This window comes from Caretta caretta, chromosome 1 (assembly GCF_965140235.1).
Source record: "Caretta caretta isolate rCarCar2 chromosome 1, rCarCar1.hap1, whole genome shotgun sequence".
Taxonomy (NCBI): domain Eukaryota; kingdom Metazoa; phylum Chordata; order Testudines; family Cheloniidae; genus Caretta; species Caretta caretta.
In genome coordinates this window covers 210,011,641-210,027,605 of record NC_134206.1, presented here as the reverse complement: position 1 = coordinate 210,027,605, position 15,965 = coordinate 210,011,641, and the positions used below count along the sequence as shown (strand labels likewise).

Below are 15,965 nucleotides of genomic sequence, written 5' to 3'. Positions count from 1 at the left end.
TTTTTGCTATTGAATTTCATCCTATTTCTGTCACTCCAGTCTTCAAAGTCATCCAGATCTTCCTGTGTAATGTTCCAATCCTCCTCTGTATTTGGCAGTGCCTCCTAACTTGGTATCATCAGCACATTTCATTAGTACACTGCTACTGTTTCTGACCAGGTCATTAATAATACTTTTTTTTTTGTGCCCAGGTCATTAATAATATTTTTTGTGCCAAAGACCCATCCTTGAGGAACTCCACTAGTAACCTCCCTCCAGTCTGATAGTTCATCTTTCAGCACAACCCGTTGCCTTCACCCTTTTAGCCAATTCCTTATCCACCTTACAATGCCTGTACTGATCCACATCTTCTCTAATTTAACTAATAATTTCCTATGTGGTATTGTATCAAACACTTTCATCATCATCATCACTCCCATAACCGCATTGGTTGTTGGGGCACCATCACTGATGAGCAATCAACTAATTGCCTCCACCCCTGACGATTGAGTGTCAGGGCTTGAGTCTTCGCAAAGTCCATTCCTGTCCACTCTTTTATGTTGTCAGTCCATCTCTTCTTCTGTCTACCTCTTCTTCTCTTCTCTTGTTCTGCCCCTTGGATGATGATCTTGAATAGGCCAGATGATCTTGTTACATGACCGTACCACTTCAGCATGTGCTTCTTCACGGTCATCAGGAGGTCTTCATATGACCCAGTGCATTGGGTGATGATGTTGTGGACCTCTTCATTAGTGACGTGGTCGAAGTAGGAGATGCCCAGGATTTTACAGAAGTATCTCATCTCTACTACGTGTATTTTCTGTTCAAGTTCTGTTTTAAGGGTCCATGTCTCGCACGCATACAGAAAAATGGAGATGACCAATGCATGCAGCAGTTTCAGTTTGGATTCCAGGGAGATTTTCTTATCCCTCCAAACTGGCTTTAGCTTTACCACTGCTGCTGTTGTTTGCGCAGTTCTTGCCCAAATTTCTGCTTTAGATCCTTCATCAGTGATGATTGCCCCCAAATACTTGAACTGTTTCACTATCTTCAGCGCTTGTCCACTGACAGTGATATGTGAACTGATCCCATCACGTTTGTTTGTCATCAGCTTCGTTTTCTCTGCACTGATTTCCATTCCATATTTTGCGGAGGTTTCATCCAATCGTTTCAGAGGGTTGACAAGTTCATCTTCACTGCCTGCCAGGCCATCAGTGTAATCAGCGAACTGAAGATTTGAGATTGTTTGCCCCCCTATGCTGACTGTGCATATGTGATCTTCTATGGCATCAGTCATTATGCGCTCCAAGTAGATGTTGAACAGTGTAGGCGAAAGAAGGCAGCCTTGCTGGATTCCAACAGTGGTGTGAAATCACTCTCCTATTGTGCCATTGATGAGAACTGCACTGCTGGCTTTGGCATACAGATGTTTAATTATAAGAATAAACTTATGACCAACATTGTACTTCTTCATGGTTGCCCAGAGAGCTTTGTGCCATACTCTGTCAAACAGCTTCTTGAAGTAAACAAAGACATGGTAGATGTCCTGCTGGTGTTGTAAGTACTGCTTGTGGCATCAATCTGTTCAATATGACTTTCACCATCACTTTTCTGGGATGGCTAATTAAGCTTATAGTCCAGTAATTTTGACACAATTGCAAGTTGCCTTTCTCTGGCAGAGTGATTATTAGTGACTATGTCTATGTGGAGGGCCACTCACCAGTCTGCCAGATCTTGTTGCAGATCTTGGTGAGTGTATCTATTACTATTTCTCCTCCAAATTTCATCAATTTGGCTGGGATGTTGTCAATACCTGTAGCCTTTCCGTTCTTGAGTGATTTCACAGCTGTCTCCACTTCTTCACATAGTATTGGATAGTCATCCTCCTCTGTTGAATCTGGGCTGTCTAAGACATTAGGATCTCCGTCTGTCTGGTGGTTGTATAGATTAGAGCAGTAGTTTGTTCACCTATTGATGATGTCCATTTCTTCGGTAAGACTGTTCCCTTCTTTGTCTTGAATTGCATTAGCTTTGGTCCATCTTTCCTTCGTCAGATCTTTTACAGCCTGGAAGTCTCGTTTGCTATTTTTATTATTGATACACTCTTCAGTTTTAGAGCATTGTTTTTCAATCCATATCTCCTTGGCCACCTTCATTCCTTTCTTGATCTTTCTGCCAATCGCTCTGTATTTATCAGCTCCCTCAGTGCTGTTCTTGTCTCTCTTAAGTTCTCTTCTAATGTCACACATTTGTGGTATTTCATTTGTGACCTATGGTTTTGTCTTCTTACGATGTTTCCCAAGGATGTACCATTGCTGGTCATTGTTTCTATGTCTTCCTCTAGAGCAAGCAGCGGGGCAAATTTTCCACTGATCATTGCTTGGAATGACTCTGCAATGTTTCGGTCTCTGAGTCTTTCTAAGTCAAACTTGGTTTTGGTGAACTTTGGCCTGATGATTTTCCTTAGCTGCAGATAAAAATTTAGTATCATAAGGTCGTGATCACTTCCAATATCAGGACAGGGGAAGCTCCTTGTTTTAGCTCTGTTAATCCCAGAATGAAATTGATTTTGCACCATGATGTAGACCATTAGGTGCATGCCTTGCTGATCATCTGGATGCTTTATGTGCTCCTAATGTGTTTGCAAGAGCCAGATTGTTATAGCTGACAAACTCCAAAAATCTCAATCCTCTCTCATTGGTTACCACATTACAGAAAGGGCTGCAATAATCTTGCCAATCTGCCTGTGCATCAGTATCCAATTTAGCATTCCAATCTCCTTGTACAATCAGGATATCTTTCATGTGTACCTTATCGATGATGTCTTGGAGCTGATTGTAAAAATCTTCAATTTGCTCATTGTGATAGCCTGTTGTAGGGGCATAGACTGGTACCACTGTGATATTAAACGGTACTGCCTTAAAGACGGCTAGAAATAAGCCTGCTGGACATTAGGCAGCATCCTAATACTGAATTCTTGATATCTTTATGCACAAGAAATCCTATGCTGTTGAAATGTTTGTCCTCTCCACTAAAAGAAAAGGAGTACTTGTGGCACCTTAGAGACTAACCAATTTATTTGAGCATAAGCTTTCGTGAGCTACAGCTCACTTCATCAGATGCATACTGTGGAAAGTGTAGAAGATCTTTTTATACACACAAAGCATGAAAAAATACCTCCCCCCACCCCACTCTCCTGCTGGTAATAGCTTTTCTAAAGTGATCACTCTCCTTACAATGTGTATGATAATCAAGTTGGGCCATTTCCAGCACAAATCCAGGTTTTCTCAAACCCCCCCCCCCCACACACACACACACAAACCCACTCTCCTGCTGGTAATAGCTTATCTAAAGTGACCACTCTCCTTACAATGTGCATGATAATCAAGGTGGGCCATTTCCAGCACAAATCCAGGGTTTAACAAGAGTGTCTGAGGGGAGGGGGGGGTAGGAAAAAACAAGGGGAAATAGGTTACCTTGCATAATGACTTAGCCACTCCCAGTCTCTATTCAAGCCTAAGTTAATTCTATCCGATTTGCAAATAAATTCCAATTCAACAGTTTCTCCCTGGAGTCTGGATTTGAAGTTTTTTTGTTGTAATATTGCAACTTTCATGTCTTTAATCATGTGACCAGAGAGATTGAAATGTTCTCCGACTGGTTTATGAATGTTATAATTCTTGATATCTGATTTGTGTCCATTTATTCTTTTACGTAGAGACTGTCCAGTTTGACCAATGTACATGGTAGAGGGGCATTGCTGGCAGATGATGGCATATATCACATTGGTGGATGTGCAGGTGAACGAGCCTCTGATAGTGTGGCTGATGTTATTAGGCCCTGTGATGGTGTCCCCTGAATAGATATGTGGGCACAGTTGGCAACGGGCTTTGTTGCAAGGATAGGTTCCTGGGTTAGTGGTTCTGTTGTGTGGTATGTGGTTGTTGGTGAGTATTTGCTTCAGGTTGGGGAGCTGTCTGTAGGCAAGGACTGGCCTGTCTCCCAAGATTTTTGAGAGTGTTGGGTCATCCTTCAGGATAGGTTGTAGATCCCTAATAATGCGTTGGAGGGGTTTTAGTTGGGGGCTGAAGGTGACGGCTAGTGGCCTTCTGTTATTTTCTTTGTTAGGCCTGTCCTGTAGTAGGTGACTTCTGGGAACTCTTCTGGCTCTATCAATCTGTTTCTTCACTTCCGCAGGTGGGCATTGTAGTTGTAAGAATGCTTGATAGAGATCTTGTAGGTGTTTGTCTCTGTCTGAGGGGTTGGAGCAAATGCCGTTGTATCGCAGAGCTTGGCTGTAGATGACGGATTGTGTGGTGTGGTCAGGGTGAAAGCTGGAGGCATGTAGGTAGGAATAGCGGTCAGTAGGTTTCCGGTATAGGGTGGTGTTTATGTGACCATTGTTTATTAGCACTGTAGTGTCCAGGAAGTGGATCTCTTGTGTGGACTGGACCAGGCTGAGGTTGATGGTGGGATGGAAATTGTTGAAAACATGGTGGAATTCCTCAAGGGCTTCTTTTCCATGGGTCCAGATGATGAAGATGTCATCAATATAGCGCAAGTAGAGTAGAGGCGTTAGGGGACGAGAGCTGAGGAAGCATTGTTCTAAGTCAGCCATAAAAATGTTGGCATACTGTGGGGCCATGTGGGTACCCATAGCAGTGCCGCTGATATGAAGGTATACATTGTCCCCAAATGTAAAATAGTTATGGGTAAGGACAAAGTCACAAAGTTCAGCCACCAGGTTAGCCGTGACATTATCGGGGATAGTGTTCTTGATGGCTTGTAGTCCATCTTTGTGTGGAGTGTTGGTATAGAGGGCTTCTACATCCATAGTGGCCAGGATGGTGTTATCAGGAAGATCACTGATGGATTGTAGTTTCCTCAGGAAGTCAGTGGTGTCTCGAAGGTAGCTGGGAGTGCTGGTAGCGTAGGGCCTGAGGAGGGAGTCTGCATAGCCAGACAATCCTGCTGTCAGGGTGCCAATGCCTGAGATGAGGGGGCGCCCAGGATTTCCAGGTTTATAGATCTTGGGTAGTAGATAGAATATCCCAGATCGGGGTTCCAGGGGTGTGTCTGTGCGGATTTGACCTTGTGCTTTTTCAGGGAGTTTCTTGAGCAAATGCTGTAGTTTCTTTTGGTAACTCTCAGTGGGATCAGAGGGTAATGGTTTGTAGAAAGTGGTGTTGGAGAGCTGCCGAGCGGCCTCTTGTTCATATTCCGACCTATTCATGATGACAACAGCACCTCCTTTGTCAGCCTTTTTGATTATGATGTCAGAGTTGTTTCTGAGGCTGTGGATGGTATTGTGTTCTGCACGGCTGAGGTTGTGGGGCAAGTGATGCTGCTTTTCCACAATTTCAGCCCGTGCACGTCGGCGGAAGCACTCTATGTAGAAGTCCAGTCTGCTGTTTCGACCCTCAGGAGGAGTCCACCTAGAATCCTTCTTTTTGTAGTGTTGGTAGGGAGGTCTCTGTGGATTAGTATGTTGTTCAGAGGTATGTTGGAAATATTTCTTGAGTCGGAGACGTTGAAAATAGGATTCTGGTTCACCACAGAACTGTATCATGTTCGTCGGGGTGAAGGAGCAGAAGGAGAGGCCCCGAGATAGGACAGCTGCTTCTGCTGGGCTGAGAGTATAGTTGGATAGGTTAACAATATTGCTGGGTGGGTTGAGGGAACTATTGCTGTGGCCCCTTGTGGTATGTAGTAGTTTAGAAAGCTTAGTGTCCTAGATATCAAGAATTATAACATTCATAAACCAGTCGGAGAACACTTCAATCTCTCTGGTCACACGATTAAAGACATGAAAGTTGCAATATTACAACAAAAAAACTTCAAATCCAGACTCCAGGGAGAAACTGTTGAATTGGAATTCATTTGAAAATCGGATAGAATTAACTTAGGCTTGAATAGAGACTGGGAGTGGCTAAGTCATTATGCAAGGTAACCTATTTCCCCTTGTTTTTACCTATCCCCCCCCCCCCCCCCGACGCTCTTGTTAAACCCTGGATTTGTGCTGGAAATGGCCCACCTTGATTATCATACACACTGTAAGAAGAGTGGTCACTTTAGATAAGCTATTACCAGCAGGAGAGTGGGTTTGTGGGGGGGGGGGGGCGGGGGGAGGGTGGTGAGAAAACCTGGATTTGTGCTGGAAATGGCCCAACTTGATTATTATACACATTGTAAGGAGAGTGATCACTTTAGATAAGCTATTACCAGCAGGAGAGTGGGATGGGGGGAGGTATTTTTTCATGCTTTGTGTGTATAAAAAGATCTTCTACACTTTCCACAGTATGCATCCGATGAAGTGAGCTGTAGCTCACGAAAGCTTATGCTCAAATAAATTGGTTAGTCTCTAAGGTGCCACAAGTACTCCTTTTCTTTTTGCGAATATAGACTAACACGGCTGTTACTCTGAAACCTGTCCTCTCCACTGTAATAGAGTACATAGCCTTCTACCGTTAGTACCTCTCCAAAGTTCTTCCATCTGACCTCAGAGATTTCTAGGAGGTGCCAGGTGTATTGTTCCATTTTGTACATGAGTTCTTTCAGCCTCCCTATTTGTCTCAATGTACTTACATTCCATGTGGCTATGGTGATGTTATCTCTTCCACGGATCCTCTTTGATGGGGTTACACCAGTAGTATAGTTATCGCGTCTGCCCTGGTGGGAGATGGATGGCGCGGTCATTATTAACCCAGGCTGCGATCAGTCCGGTATGGACATTGTTGACTTGCTCATCGTATGGTGTGTCTTGGGCAAATTTCTAACCTAGTGGAGCCCATCCCTTTCCAGGCAGCCCCTTTTAGTCACCTCTTATGACATGCAGGAGGAGCAGTGGGCCTATTCTGTCCCTGGACCCACAGGGGACATCAAACACTTTACTAAAGTCCAAATATATTAGATCTACTGACTTCCCTTATGTAAAAAATCAGTTATTTTCTCAAAGAAGGAAATCTGGTTAATCTGGCATTGTCTGCCTTTGCTAAACCCATGTTGCGTTCCATCCTCTTTACCACTTACCTCGATGAATTTAATTGTTCTTTTCTTCACAATTTTCTCTAAAACCTTGCATGCTACTGAGAACATAAGAATGGCCTTACTGGGTCAGACCAAAGGTCCATCTATTCAGTATCCTGTCTTCTGATAGTGGCCAGGGCTAGGTGCCCCAGAGGGAATGAACAGAACAGGTAATCATCAAGTGATCCATCCCCTGTTGCTCATTCCCAGCTTCTGGCAAACAGAGGCTAGGGACACCATTCCTGCCCACCCTGGCTAATAGCCATTAATGAACCTATCCTCCATGAATTTATCTAGTTCTTTTTTGAACCCTGTTATGGTCTGACTAACAGGTCTGTAATTGCCTGGATCACTTTTTTCCCCTTTTCTTAAATATAAGTACTATGTTAGCCATTCTCTAGTCATATGGTACTACCCCCAAAATAGATTTATTAAAAATCCTTGCTCCTGGACTAGGAATCTCATATGCCAGTTCTTTCAGTATTCTGGGATGAAAATTACCCAATCTCCACCGTTTGAGCACATTAAGCTCTTAAAGTTTTTCTTCAACCTCGTGTGGTAATTTCCAGTTCTAGACACTCATTTCCATCAGCCATACTGTCTTCATGCACATGCTCTATTTTATCATCCTTACTGAAAACTGAGGCCAAGTATTCATTTGGTTTGGGGGCCATACCTAGATTATCTTTAATCTCCTTCCCATCCACACTGTGTAGCAGCTCAACCTCATCCTTCCTTATTCCCTTTTCATTTATGTAACTAAGGCTATGTCTACACTACAGACCTTACAGCAGCACAGCTGTACTGCTGCAGCTGCACCCCTGTAAGGTCTCCAGTGTAGCTGCTCTATGCCAACATAATTAAACCACCCCCAATGAGTGGCAGTAGCTATGTCGGGCGAGAGCATCTCCCACCAATATAGCGCCATCCACACTGACGCTTCTGTTAGTGTAACTTATGTCAGTCAAGGGTGTGTTTTTTCCACACCCCTGACCAACAAAAGTTTTACCAACAAAAGTGTTAGTGTTGACATGGCCTAAAAAACCCTCTTTTTATTTATTTTAATTTCCTTGGCAAGAGCTTCTGTCACCTCCTGTGGGTTTTAGCTTAATATGAAGGTAAAAAACAGCAGAGAAGGAAAACAAACCCCACACTGAAAGTAAAACTCGTGGTCTAACACAGGTACACATGGAGAGTCCCCAATATCAAACAGCATGCATTATGTACATAGATTCTCCAAATCGTCACAGGTGTTCTCTGATGTCCTTAAAGTGCTGTCTCTGGGTGCATGTGAACATGCATTTGAATGTAATGAATGTGACTTCTGAGGATAAGCAGCCCTTGAAATCATCACAGTAAGGATCACTGTGTATGTACTTAAGGAGACCCAGCATTCATTGGTGTTGGATTCTAATAGATATGCAAGAAAGCACAGCTAACAATGTAGTGAACAGTGCACGCCTTGTTCAGTTACCCAACTCCAGTTGAACTATACCTGGGGTAACAGAACAAGGCTTGCACTGTATTCTGCAAAGGAAAGTAGTCACCAATTTAACTGTGAAAGAATATGAATATGAGTCATAGTATCGTAGAATATCAGGGTTGGAAGGGACCTCAGGAGGTCATCTAGTCCAACCCCCTGCTCACAGCAGGACCAATCCCCAATTTTTGCCCCAGATTCCTAAATGGCCCCCTCAAGGATTGAGCTCACAACCCTGGGTTTAGCAAGCCAATGCTCAAACCACTGAGCTATCCCTCCCCCCAAGGTTCTGTAAGTTACTGTTTCACGATAAATAATAAAAATGTCCTTGAAAGAACAGATTCCTCATGGGTTTGAACAATTTATATAGCTACGAGTTCCAACTATATTGCTGCTACTGAATCTGAGAGTATACATTCTTATTTATTTAAAACGACAACAACAACAACCAATGAAAAGGGTAAGTTCTGTATAATGGAGCCAAAACATTCCTTAAATTAAATCTGTGACGTGGAAGGGTCAGCTTTACTGTGCAGATGACACAGAATGAGAAATACTGAACATGCACGGTAGGAAAACTGATGCCTGCTGTGGGACAGATTCCAAGAAAATGAAATAAAAGGTTTGAGGGGAAATAGCTGCTGAACTGGATTAAAATAATGATGGTTTAAAACCGGTAGGGGCTTAAATAAAATGTAGAATTTTGTCCTGGATAAATCCAAGGTGGCACTGTATTAAAATCCCCTACATTTTATTCTCTTTTTCTCTGTTACAGATCACACATCCGTGGGCGGGCTGGGAGACAGTTTTTATGAATACTTATTGAAAGCCTGGCTGATGTCAGACAAAATGGACACGGAGGCAAGGAAAATGTATGACGATGCTATTGAGGTGATTATAATCCACTGAGTTTTTCTATGGATCGAAATAGTGCCATTGAAAAAACCACTTTGATAACTGGGAAGCTCAGGACTTTACCTGTTTTATTAAGTCTACTTGGAAAGCAATTTGGTTGTTTTTAAGGCTCCAAGAATACCGCAGAAAGCTTTCCTCTTATGTAGTTTAAGAAAAAAAATTTCAGTGGAATCTATTTAGTGCAGATTATCTTACTAAAAGATATCAACTCCTTCAAAATGCTTAGCTACAGAAAATCGAGGTGAAGTTTAATTGGGACTGACCCTAAAACCCTATATGTGCAAAATTCCCCAGGACATCATGGTTAGTCTTCTTGCCAGTTAAGTGTATGTAATGACACTAGGAATTGGGGTCCTGAATTTTTTATTCCTTAAATTGTTTTGGAAAGCATTTAGATGTTATACAAAATATTTACTTTGTAGTTGTGTAGACGGTACAAACCAGTGTCCTCCCACTGTGACTCTCTTTGCAGTGTTTTTCATGCCACCTTGTAATGTGATCTTGTTGGATCTTAATGTTGAGTGGTGTCAGCATAGTACTGAAATTAGGCTTGCTCTCCTTCTCTCTCTCTTCCTGCTTCTGGTAACTATGCGTCATGCATAGTCCACTCCTAGGATGATCTGTGGCTTAATTTTTTCCTTCCAGATCAGACTGGGGGGGAATGGGACTCCTTGTCAAGAGTCAGGAGGCTAATGACAAGGTTTTTTCTTTAAAACATTTTAAATGTTTAAGCCATCCACCTTGATAAGTATGATCACCAATTAAATATAGTACTAGAATATAGATTTTCATACATTGTTGGATAATCTTTGAAACATCTCTGTAGGCAGACACAGTATCGTTCCAGGCATACTACTAATGCAGCAGTTCCCAAGCTTTTTACCTCACGGTCTGGGGCCAGCAGCTGGGGCCCCAGGTGCATAGCTGGCAACCAGGGCCCCGGGTGCAGGGCCAGCAGCTGGAGCCAGGGCCAGCAGCAGAACTGGGTGGCCCGGTGGGAGCTGGCCTGTGGGAGCTGGCCCGGGCCCCAGGTGGCCCCCCCAAACGTTCCTCTATGCCTCCCTAGGGGCGCGCCCCATAGTTTGGGGACCTCTGTACTAATGCTATGATACACTGTTCATGTAATTACACTCTAGTGGTTTCAAACATAATCTTCTTTGTTGAATGTTGACCCTAATTTGGCCCACACAATACAAAGGCAGAGGGATAGTGTACAGTATCTTAGTATCAGTCACCTGATACGCAAATTTTAATACAGTGAGAATTTTCTTGAAGGAAATATTTGATTATTTATTATTAATATTTGTGTTCCGATAGCAACTGTAGGTTCCAGCTGAAATAAGGGCCCCACTATGTTATGTGGTGCATAAACCTTTAAGAAGAGACAGTCCCTGCCCCCAAAGAACTTACAGTCTAAAGAGACAAGACAGACAAAGCATGAGATGGGAAGCAGGGGTGCAGAAAGGTAACTTGCTTATGGTTGCATAGCAGATCAGCAGTAGAGCAAAGAATAGAACGTAGGCAGTGTACTCTGTAAGCTGCTTGGCCACCCAAGAGTCAATCAAGTGCCATGCATTTGATCAGTAGAGCCGCACACATCCAGTGACTTGTGTTCAGGTGCCCCTCCACCAACTGCTCTGCAGCCTTGGAGTCCCTGGCCAGCTGCTCCTGGGACCTTCCTGCTTGCTGTCTCCATCTTTTACACACACACACACACACACACACACACACACACACACACAGTGTCTCTCTCTCTCTCTGTCTCACACACACATTTTGTCTCTGTCTCCCACACACATATACACACACTGTCTCTGTGTATGTGTGTGTGTCTCTCTCACACACACACATGCACAAGCTGGCTCTGTGTCTCTCTCTCACACACACACAGACTCTCACACACACACAAACACACACACTGTCTCACTCTCTCTCTCACACACACACAGTCACACACACACACTCTCTCTCTTTCACACTCACCTCCCAACACATACTTGTGTTATTGTTGTTGTTGTTGTTTTTCTTGCTACTTCCTGCAATGCACATATATTCTCTGTAATTTTATTCTTTCAAAGTGTGTTATTTTAGTTTTTTGACTGGTCTGTGTATTTCATCATTTTATTTCTCTTTTATGCTTAAATGTAATTCTTTGAGTAGCGAATTCTAAAATGCCTAACTTGTCCTGGCTGGAGTAATTATCCATATGGTAACTTTTTAAAAATATATATTATATCTAGGTTTTTCGTTTCTACTGGTGGCACACATGCACATTACCTCCATATTGGTACACATATCAAAATTCATTCCACACATGGATGGAAAAAATTACAGGGAACATTGCTCCTGAGTCCCAGTCCACTGCCCTATCTATTCAGACACTCTTGAGTCTCAAACTTTCTAACTCAATAGCATTCATTTTCCACCTGTAGCCTATGGTTTCTAAACTTTTGTTTTCCTTAATACAAGGTGTTTGTGTGTTAGTTCATTTTCTGTCAGCATTTTAAAACAATGCCTGTTCTTGGGTATTGTAATACTTTACAAATAAAACAGACACCTGTTTTCTAATTTCTGTCTGTCCTATGTTTAAAACACTTTCAGAACCAAAACACACCTTGTCTCCACTTTGAATTCGTTTCGCTTCAGCTTCCAGCTATTGGATCTTGTTATGCGTTGGCTAAATTAAAGAGCCCTCTATTATCAAAAATCTTCTCCCCATGTAAACACTTACAGGCAGTGATCAAGTCATCTCGTAACCTTCTTGTGGATAAACTAAATAGATTGAGCTTCTTTATTCTCTCACAGTGTCACGGAGTCCCTGGGCGATGCTCTGGAACTGCTCCCCATGAAGCCAGTCAGGACTCTGGGGCAGTCGCCTTTCTGTGAGCAGCCTGTCTGCAGGACACAAAGCTCACACAGCTTCCACCTTCCTGGGTCTGACCTCGGAGCATTCAGCATCCTCTGCCCCTCCGTGCACTTCCCCCCAGCGAATCCGCTCAGGCGGGGCTCCTGGGGAAGCCAGAGGGTCCTGCACCCCAACTTCGCAGTCAGACGTGACTCTCAGCCAGCCAGTAAAAAAGAAGGTTTATTAGACGACAGGAACATGGTCTAAAACAGAGCTTGCAGGTGCAGAGAACGGGACCCCTCAGCTGGGTCCATTTTGGGGGGCAGTGAGCCAGACAACCACGTCTGCACTTCACTCCATGTCCCAGCCAGCCCCAAACTGAAAACCCCCTCCAGCCCCTCCTCCTCTGGGCTTTGTTCCTTTCCCGGGCCAGGTGGTCACCTGATTCCTTTGTTCTCCAACCCTTCAGCTCTCACCTTGCAGGGGGGGAAGGGCCCAGGCCATCAGTTGCCAGGAAACAGGGTGTTGGCCATTCTCTGTGTCCAGACTCCTGCACACACATGCCCTCTAGGGCTCTTCAATGATCATACACCCTTACTCCACCCCCTAGATACTTAAGAACTGCCTAGGGGAAACTGAGGCACCCCCACACTATTCAGAGGAAACATTAAGAACAGTCCCACTTCGTCACACACAGTAAGGCAGATTTTCCAGAGCTTGAATTATTCTTTTCTGAACCTTTTCCAATTCGTCAGTGTCCTTTTTAAAGTGTGATCAGTTGGCTATGTCCCAAAACCACAGTCGTTTTCTCAGTCACTGCTTTCCAAAATACAATCCCCCATCCTATAAATGTGACCTATATTCTTGATTCCTAGGTGGTCTGAAGTAAATAGGATGAAATTCAATAAGGAAAAATGCAAAGTACTCCATTTAGGGAGGAACAATCAGATGCACACATACAAAATGGGAAATGACTGTCTAGGAAGGAGTACTGCAGAAAGGGATATGGGGGTCATAATGGACCATAAGCTAAATATGAGTCAACAGTGTAACACTGTTGCAGAAAAAGCAAACATCATTCAGGGATGTATTGGCAGGAGTGTTGTAAGCAAGACACGAGAAGTAATTCCTCTCTGTTCCACACTGATTAGGCCTCAGCTGGAATATTGTGTCCAGTTCTGGGCACCACATTTCAGGAAAGATGTGGACAAATGGGAGAAAGTCCAGAGAAGAGCAACAAAAAAGATTAAAGGTCTAGAAAACATAACCTGTGAGGGAAGATTGAAAAAATTGGCTTTGTTTAGTCAGGAAAAGAGAAGACTGAGCCGGGACATGATAACAGTTTTCAAGTACATAAAAGGTTGTTACAAGGAGGAGGGAGAAAAATTATTCTTCTTAATCTCTGAGGATAGTACTAGAAGCAGTGGGCTTAAATTGCAGCAAGGGAGGTTTAGGTTGGACATTAGGAAAAACGTCCTCTCAGGGTGGTTAAGCACTGGAATAAGTTGCCTAGGGAGGTTGTGGAATCTCCATCACTGGAGATTTTTAAGAGCAGGTTTGACAAACACCTGTCAGGGATGGTCGAGACCAGAGGTTCTCGAACTGTGGTCTGTGGATCACCATTGGTCCGTGAGCTCCATTCAGGTGAGCTCCATTCAGCTCCATCCAACTGCGGATAGTTCCCTCTAAGGTGCGCGTCTGGGTGGCCACACACAAGAGAATGAATGGCCACCCACCTAATTAGTGGAGCAGTGTAGGTGTGGCTTCACTAATTAGCTGCCTGGACCCTGGAGAAGATGCACATGTACGGTGAGGTGGTGGACTTGGGGGAAATAGGGGGTAGGTGGGAGGGGGCAGAAGGGTGAGAAGAGGGGGTGGGGGGAATTTGGGACATGCAGGGCTGCAGCGGCCAGAGAAAGACGCTACTTTCCCCAGCTCCAGGGCTGTGGCTGCTGGGGAGAGACCCCCCTCCTTCCCAGCCCCAGCTCAGGGGCTGCTGCGGTGAGGGGGAGAGGGCACATCCATCACATTAGAAAGGTAAGACTACTGATATGAAAATATGAGTTGTGTGATTTTATTTGTAGAACAAACAAAGTTTATTAAGTTTTTTTTATATAGCGCTTTTATCCAAAGCCCTTTACAATAGTTAGCTAATGGTACAAACAACATTTGGAAAGTTCATTAAGTGGTCTGCTGAGACCCTCAGCAATTTTCAGTTGGTCCACGAAAAAAAAGTTTGAGAACCACTTGTCTAGATAATACTTCGTCCTGTCATGAGTGCAGGGGACTGGACTAGATGATCTCTCGAGGTCCCTTCCAGTCCTATGATTCTATGTATGGCCTTGCATTTAGCTATATTAAAACACATGCTTTTCAAGTATGCCTAGCTTATTATTTGTTTTACACTGCTCTGTAGAACTGACCTGTCTTTATGACTGTTAACAACTCTGCCAATTTTTGTGTTACCTGAAAACTTTCAGCAGTGATTTTATATTTTCTTCCAGATCATTAATACTGAATAGCATTGGACCAAGATCTGATCCCTGTGGGATCTGTTGTGTTAATTTTGATGGAATTAAATAAATTCAGAGAGTCACAGTGGTCTACTTTATCCTTTCACTGTACAGCTCTAAACATTTAAACATGGTTCCAGTTTTTGAGTACAGAGTCCTCAGCTTGCTTACAATGGCAAACACACCTTTAAAAATCTTATTAATCTTTTATTAAAGTTACAAAAAAGAAGGAATAGCATTTAAAGGATTTGAAATGTAAAGTAATAAATAAGGCTTTTATTTTAAGAATGGTCCTTGTTCCCTTTCCCTTTAGATGTAGAGAGATTTTACAAGGAAAAAACCCCCAGTCTGACAGTCTTTTAGAGGATATTAAAGCCAGTAAAGATGTCCTTTTTGGGAAAAACACAACAAGATGAACACACACAAAAGGAGAGAAAAGAACTGCAAAGATATAAAATGCAGCTTCTGTCTCTGGCTCTGACTTTCACACTTGCAACCTTTCAGCTGAAGAAACACAGGCACAGCACACTGTCTTATCAGTCACTCCAAAGCCTAGAAAACTCATATCAGAATCGGTCTGTTTAAGATATTGCTTTCATTGCCTCTCTGATTACTGGCTCACAGCAATGTTGCAAAAGATGCAGTCTTGGCCAACTAAGCCAAGTTCTCATTAAACAGAAAGCAAAAAGAGAGGAAAGAGAAGAAATAAGGTGTGTGAAGGAAAAGGACACATGCGATAGGGATGGCAGCAGGAACCCAAATCTCACGTTTCAGGTGATTTAGCTGGGGCCAGTAAAGAGGGTGATACCATGTGGGTTTCTCTCACTGGCCCGGTGTGGACAGGACATCTCTCAGGATCAGAAGGGTGAAAGTCCAATAGTGTCACAGTGGCTCCTGGAGTTCCAAGTGACAGTGGTGGGAGCCATGATGGTGAAGATTGCTCCTTTCTCAGAGACTTTAAGGTCAGAAGGGACCATTATGATTATCTAGTCTGACCTGCTGCGTGACGCAGGCCACAGAATCTCACCCACCCACTCCTGTAACAAACCCCTAACCTATGTCTGAGCTATTGAAGTCCTTAAATCATGGTTTAAAGACTTCAAGGTGCAGAGAATCCTCCAGCAAGTGACCCATGCCCCACGCTGCAGAGGAAGGCGAAAAACCCCCAGGGCCTCTGCCAATCTGCCCCGGAGGAAAATTCCTTCCT

General features: G+C 43.5%; 1 protein-coding gene across 2 annotated transcripts in view; it reads left to right on the top strand.

The window, feature by feature from the left end:
- MAN1A2 (mannosidase alpha class 1A member 2) overlaps positions 1–15,965 on the top strand; it is a 312,951-nt gene that overhangs the window by 252,135 nt on the left and 44,851 nt on the right. For both annotated transcript variants that reach the window (XM_048819895.2, XM_048819886.2), the window contains exon 9: positions 9,261–9,376. In XM_048819895.2, coding sequence (XP_048675852.1) covers positions 9,261–9,376 — 116 coding nt within the window. The remainder of the gene's footprint in view (positions 1–9,260; positions 9,377–15,965) is intronic.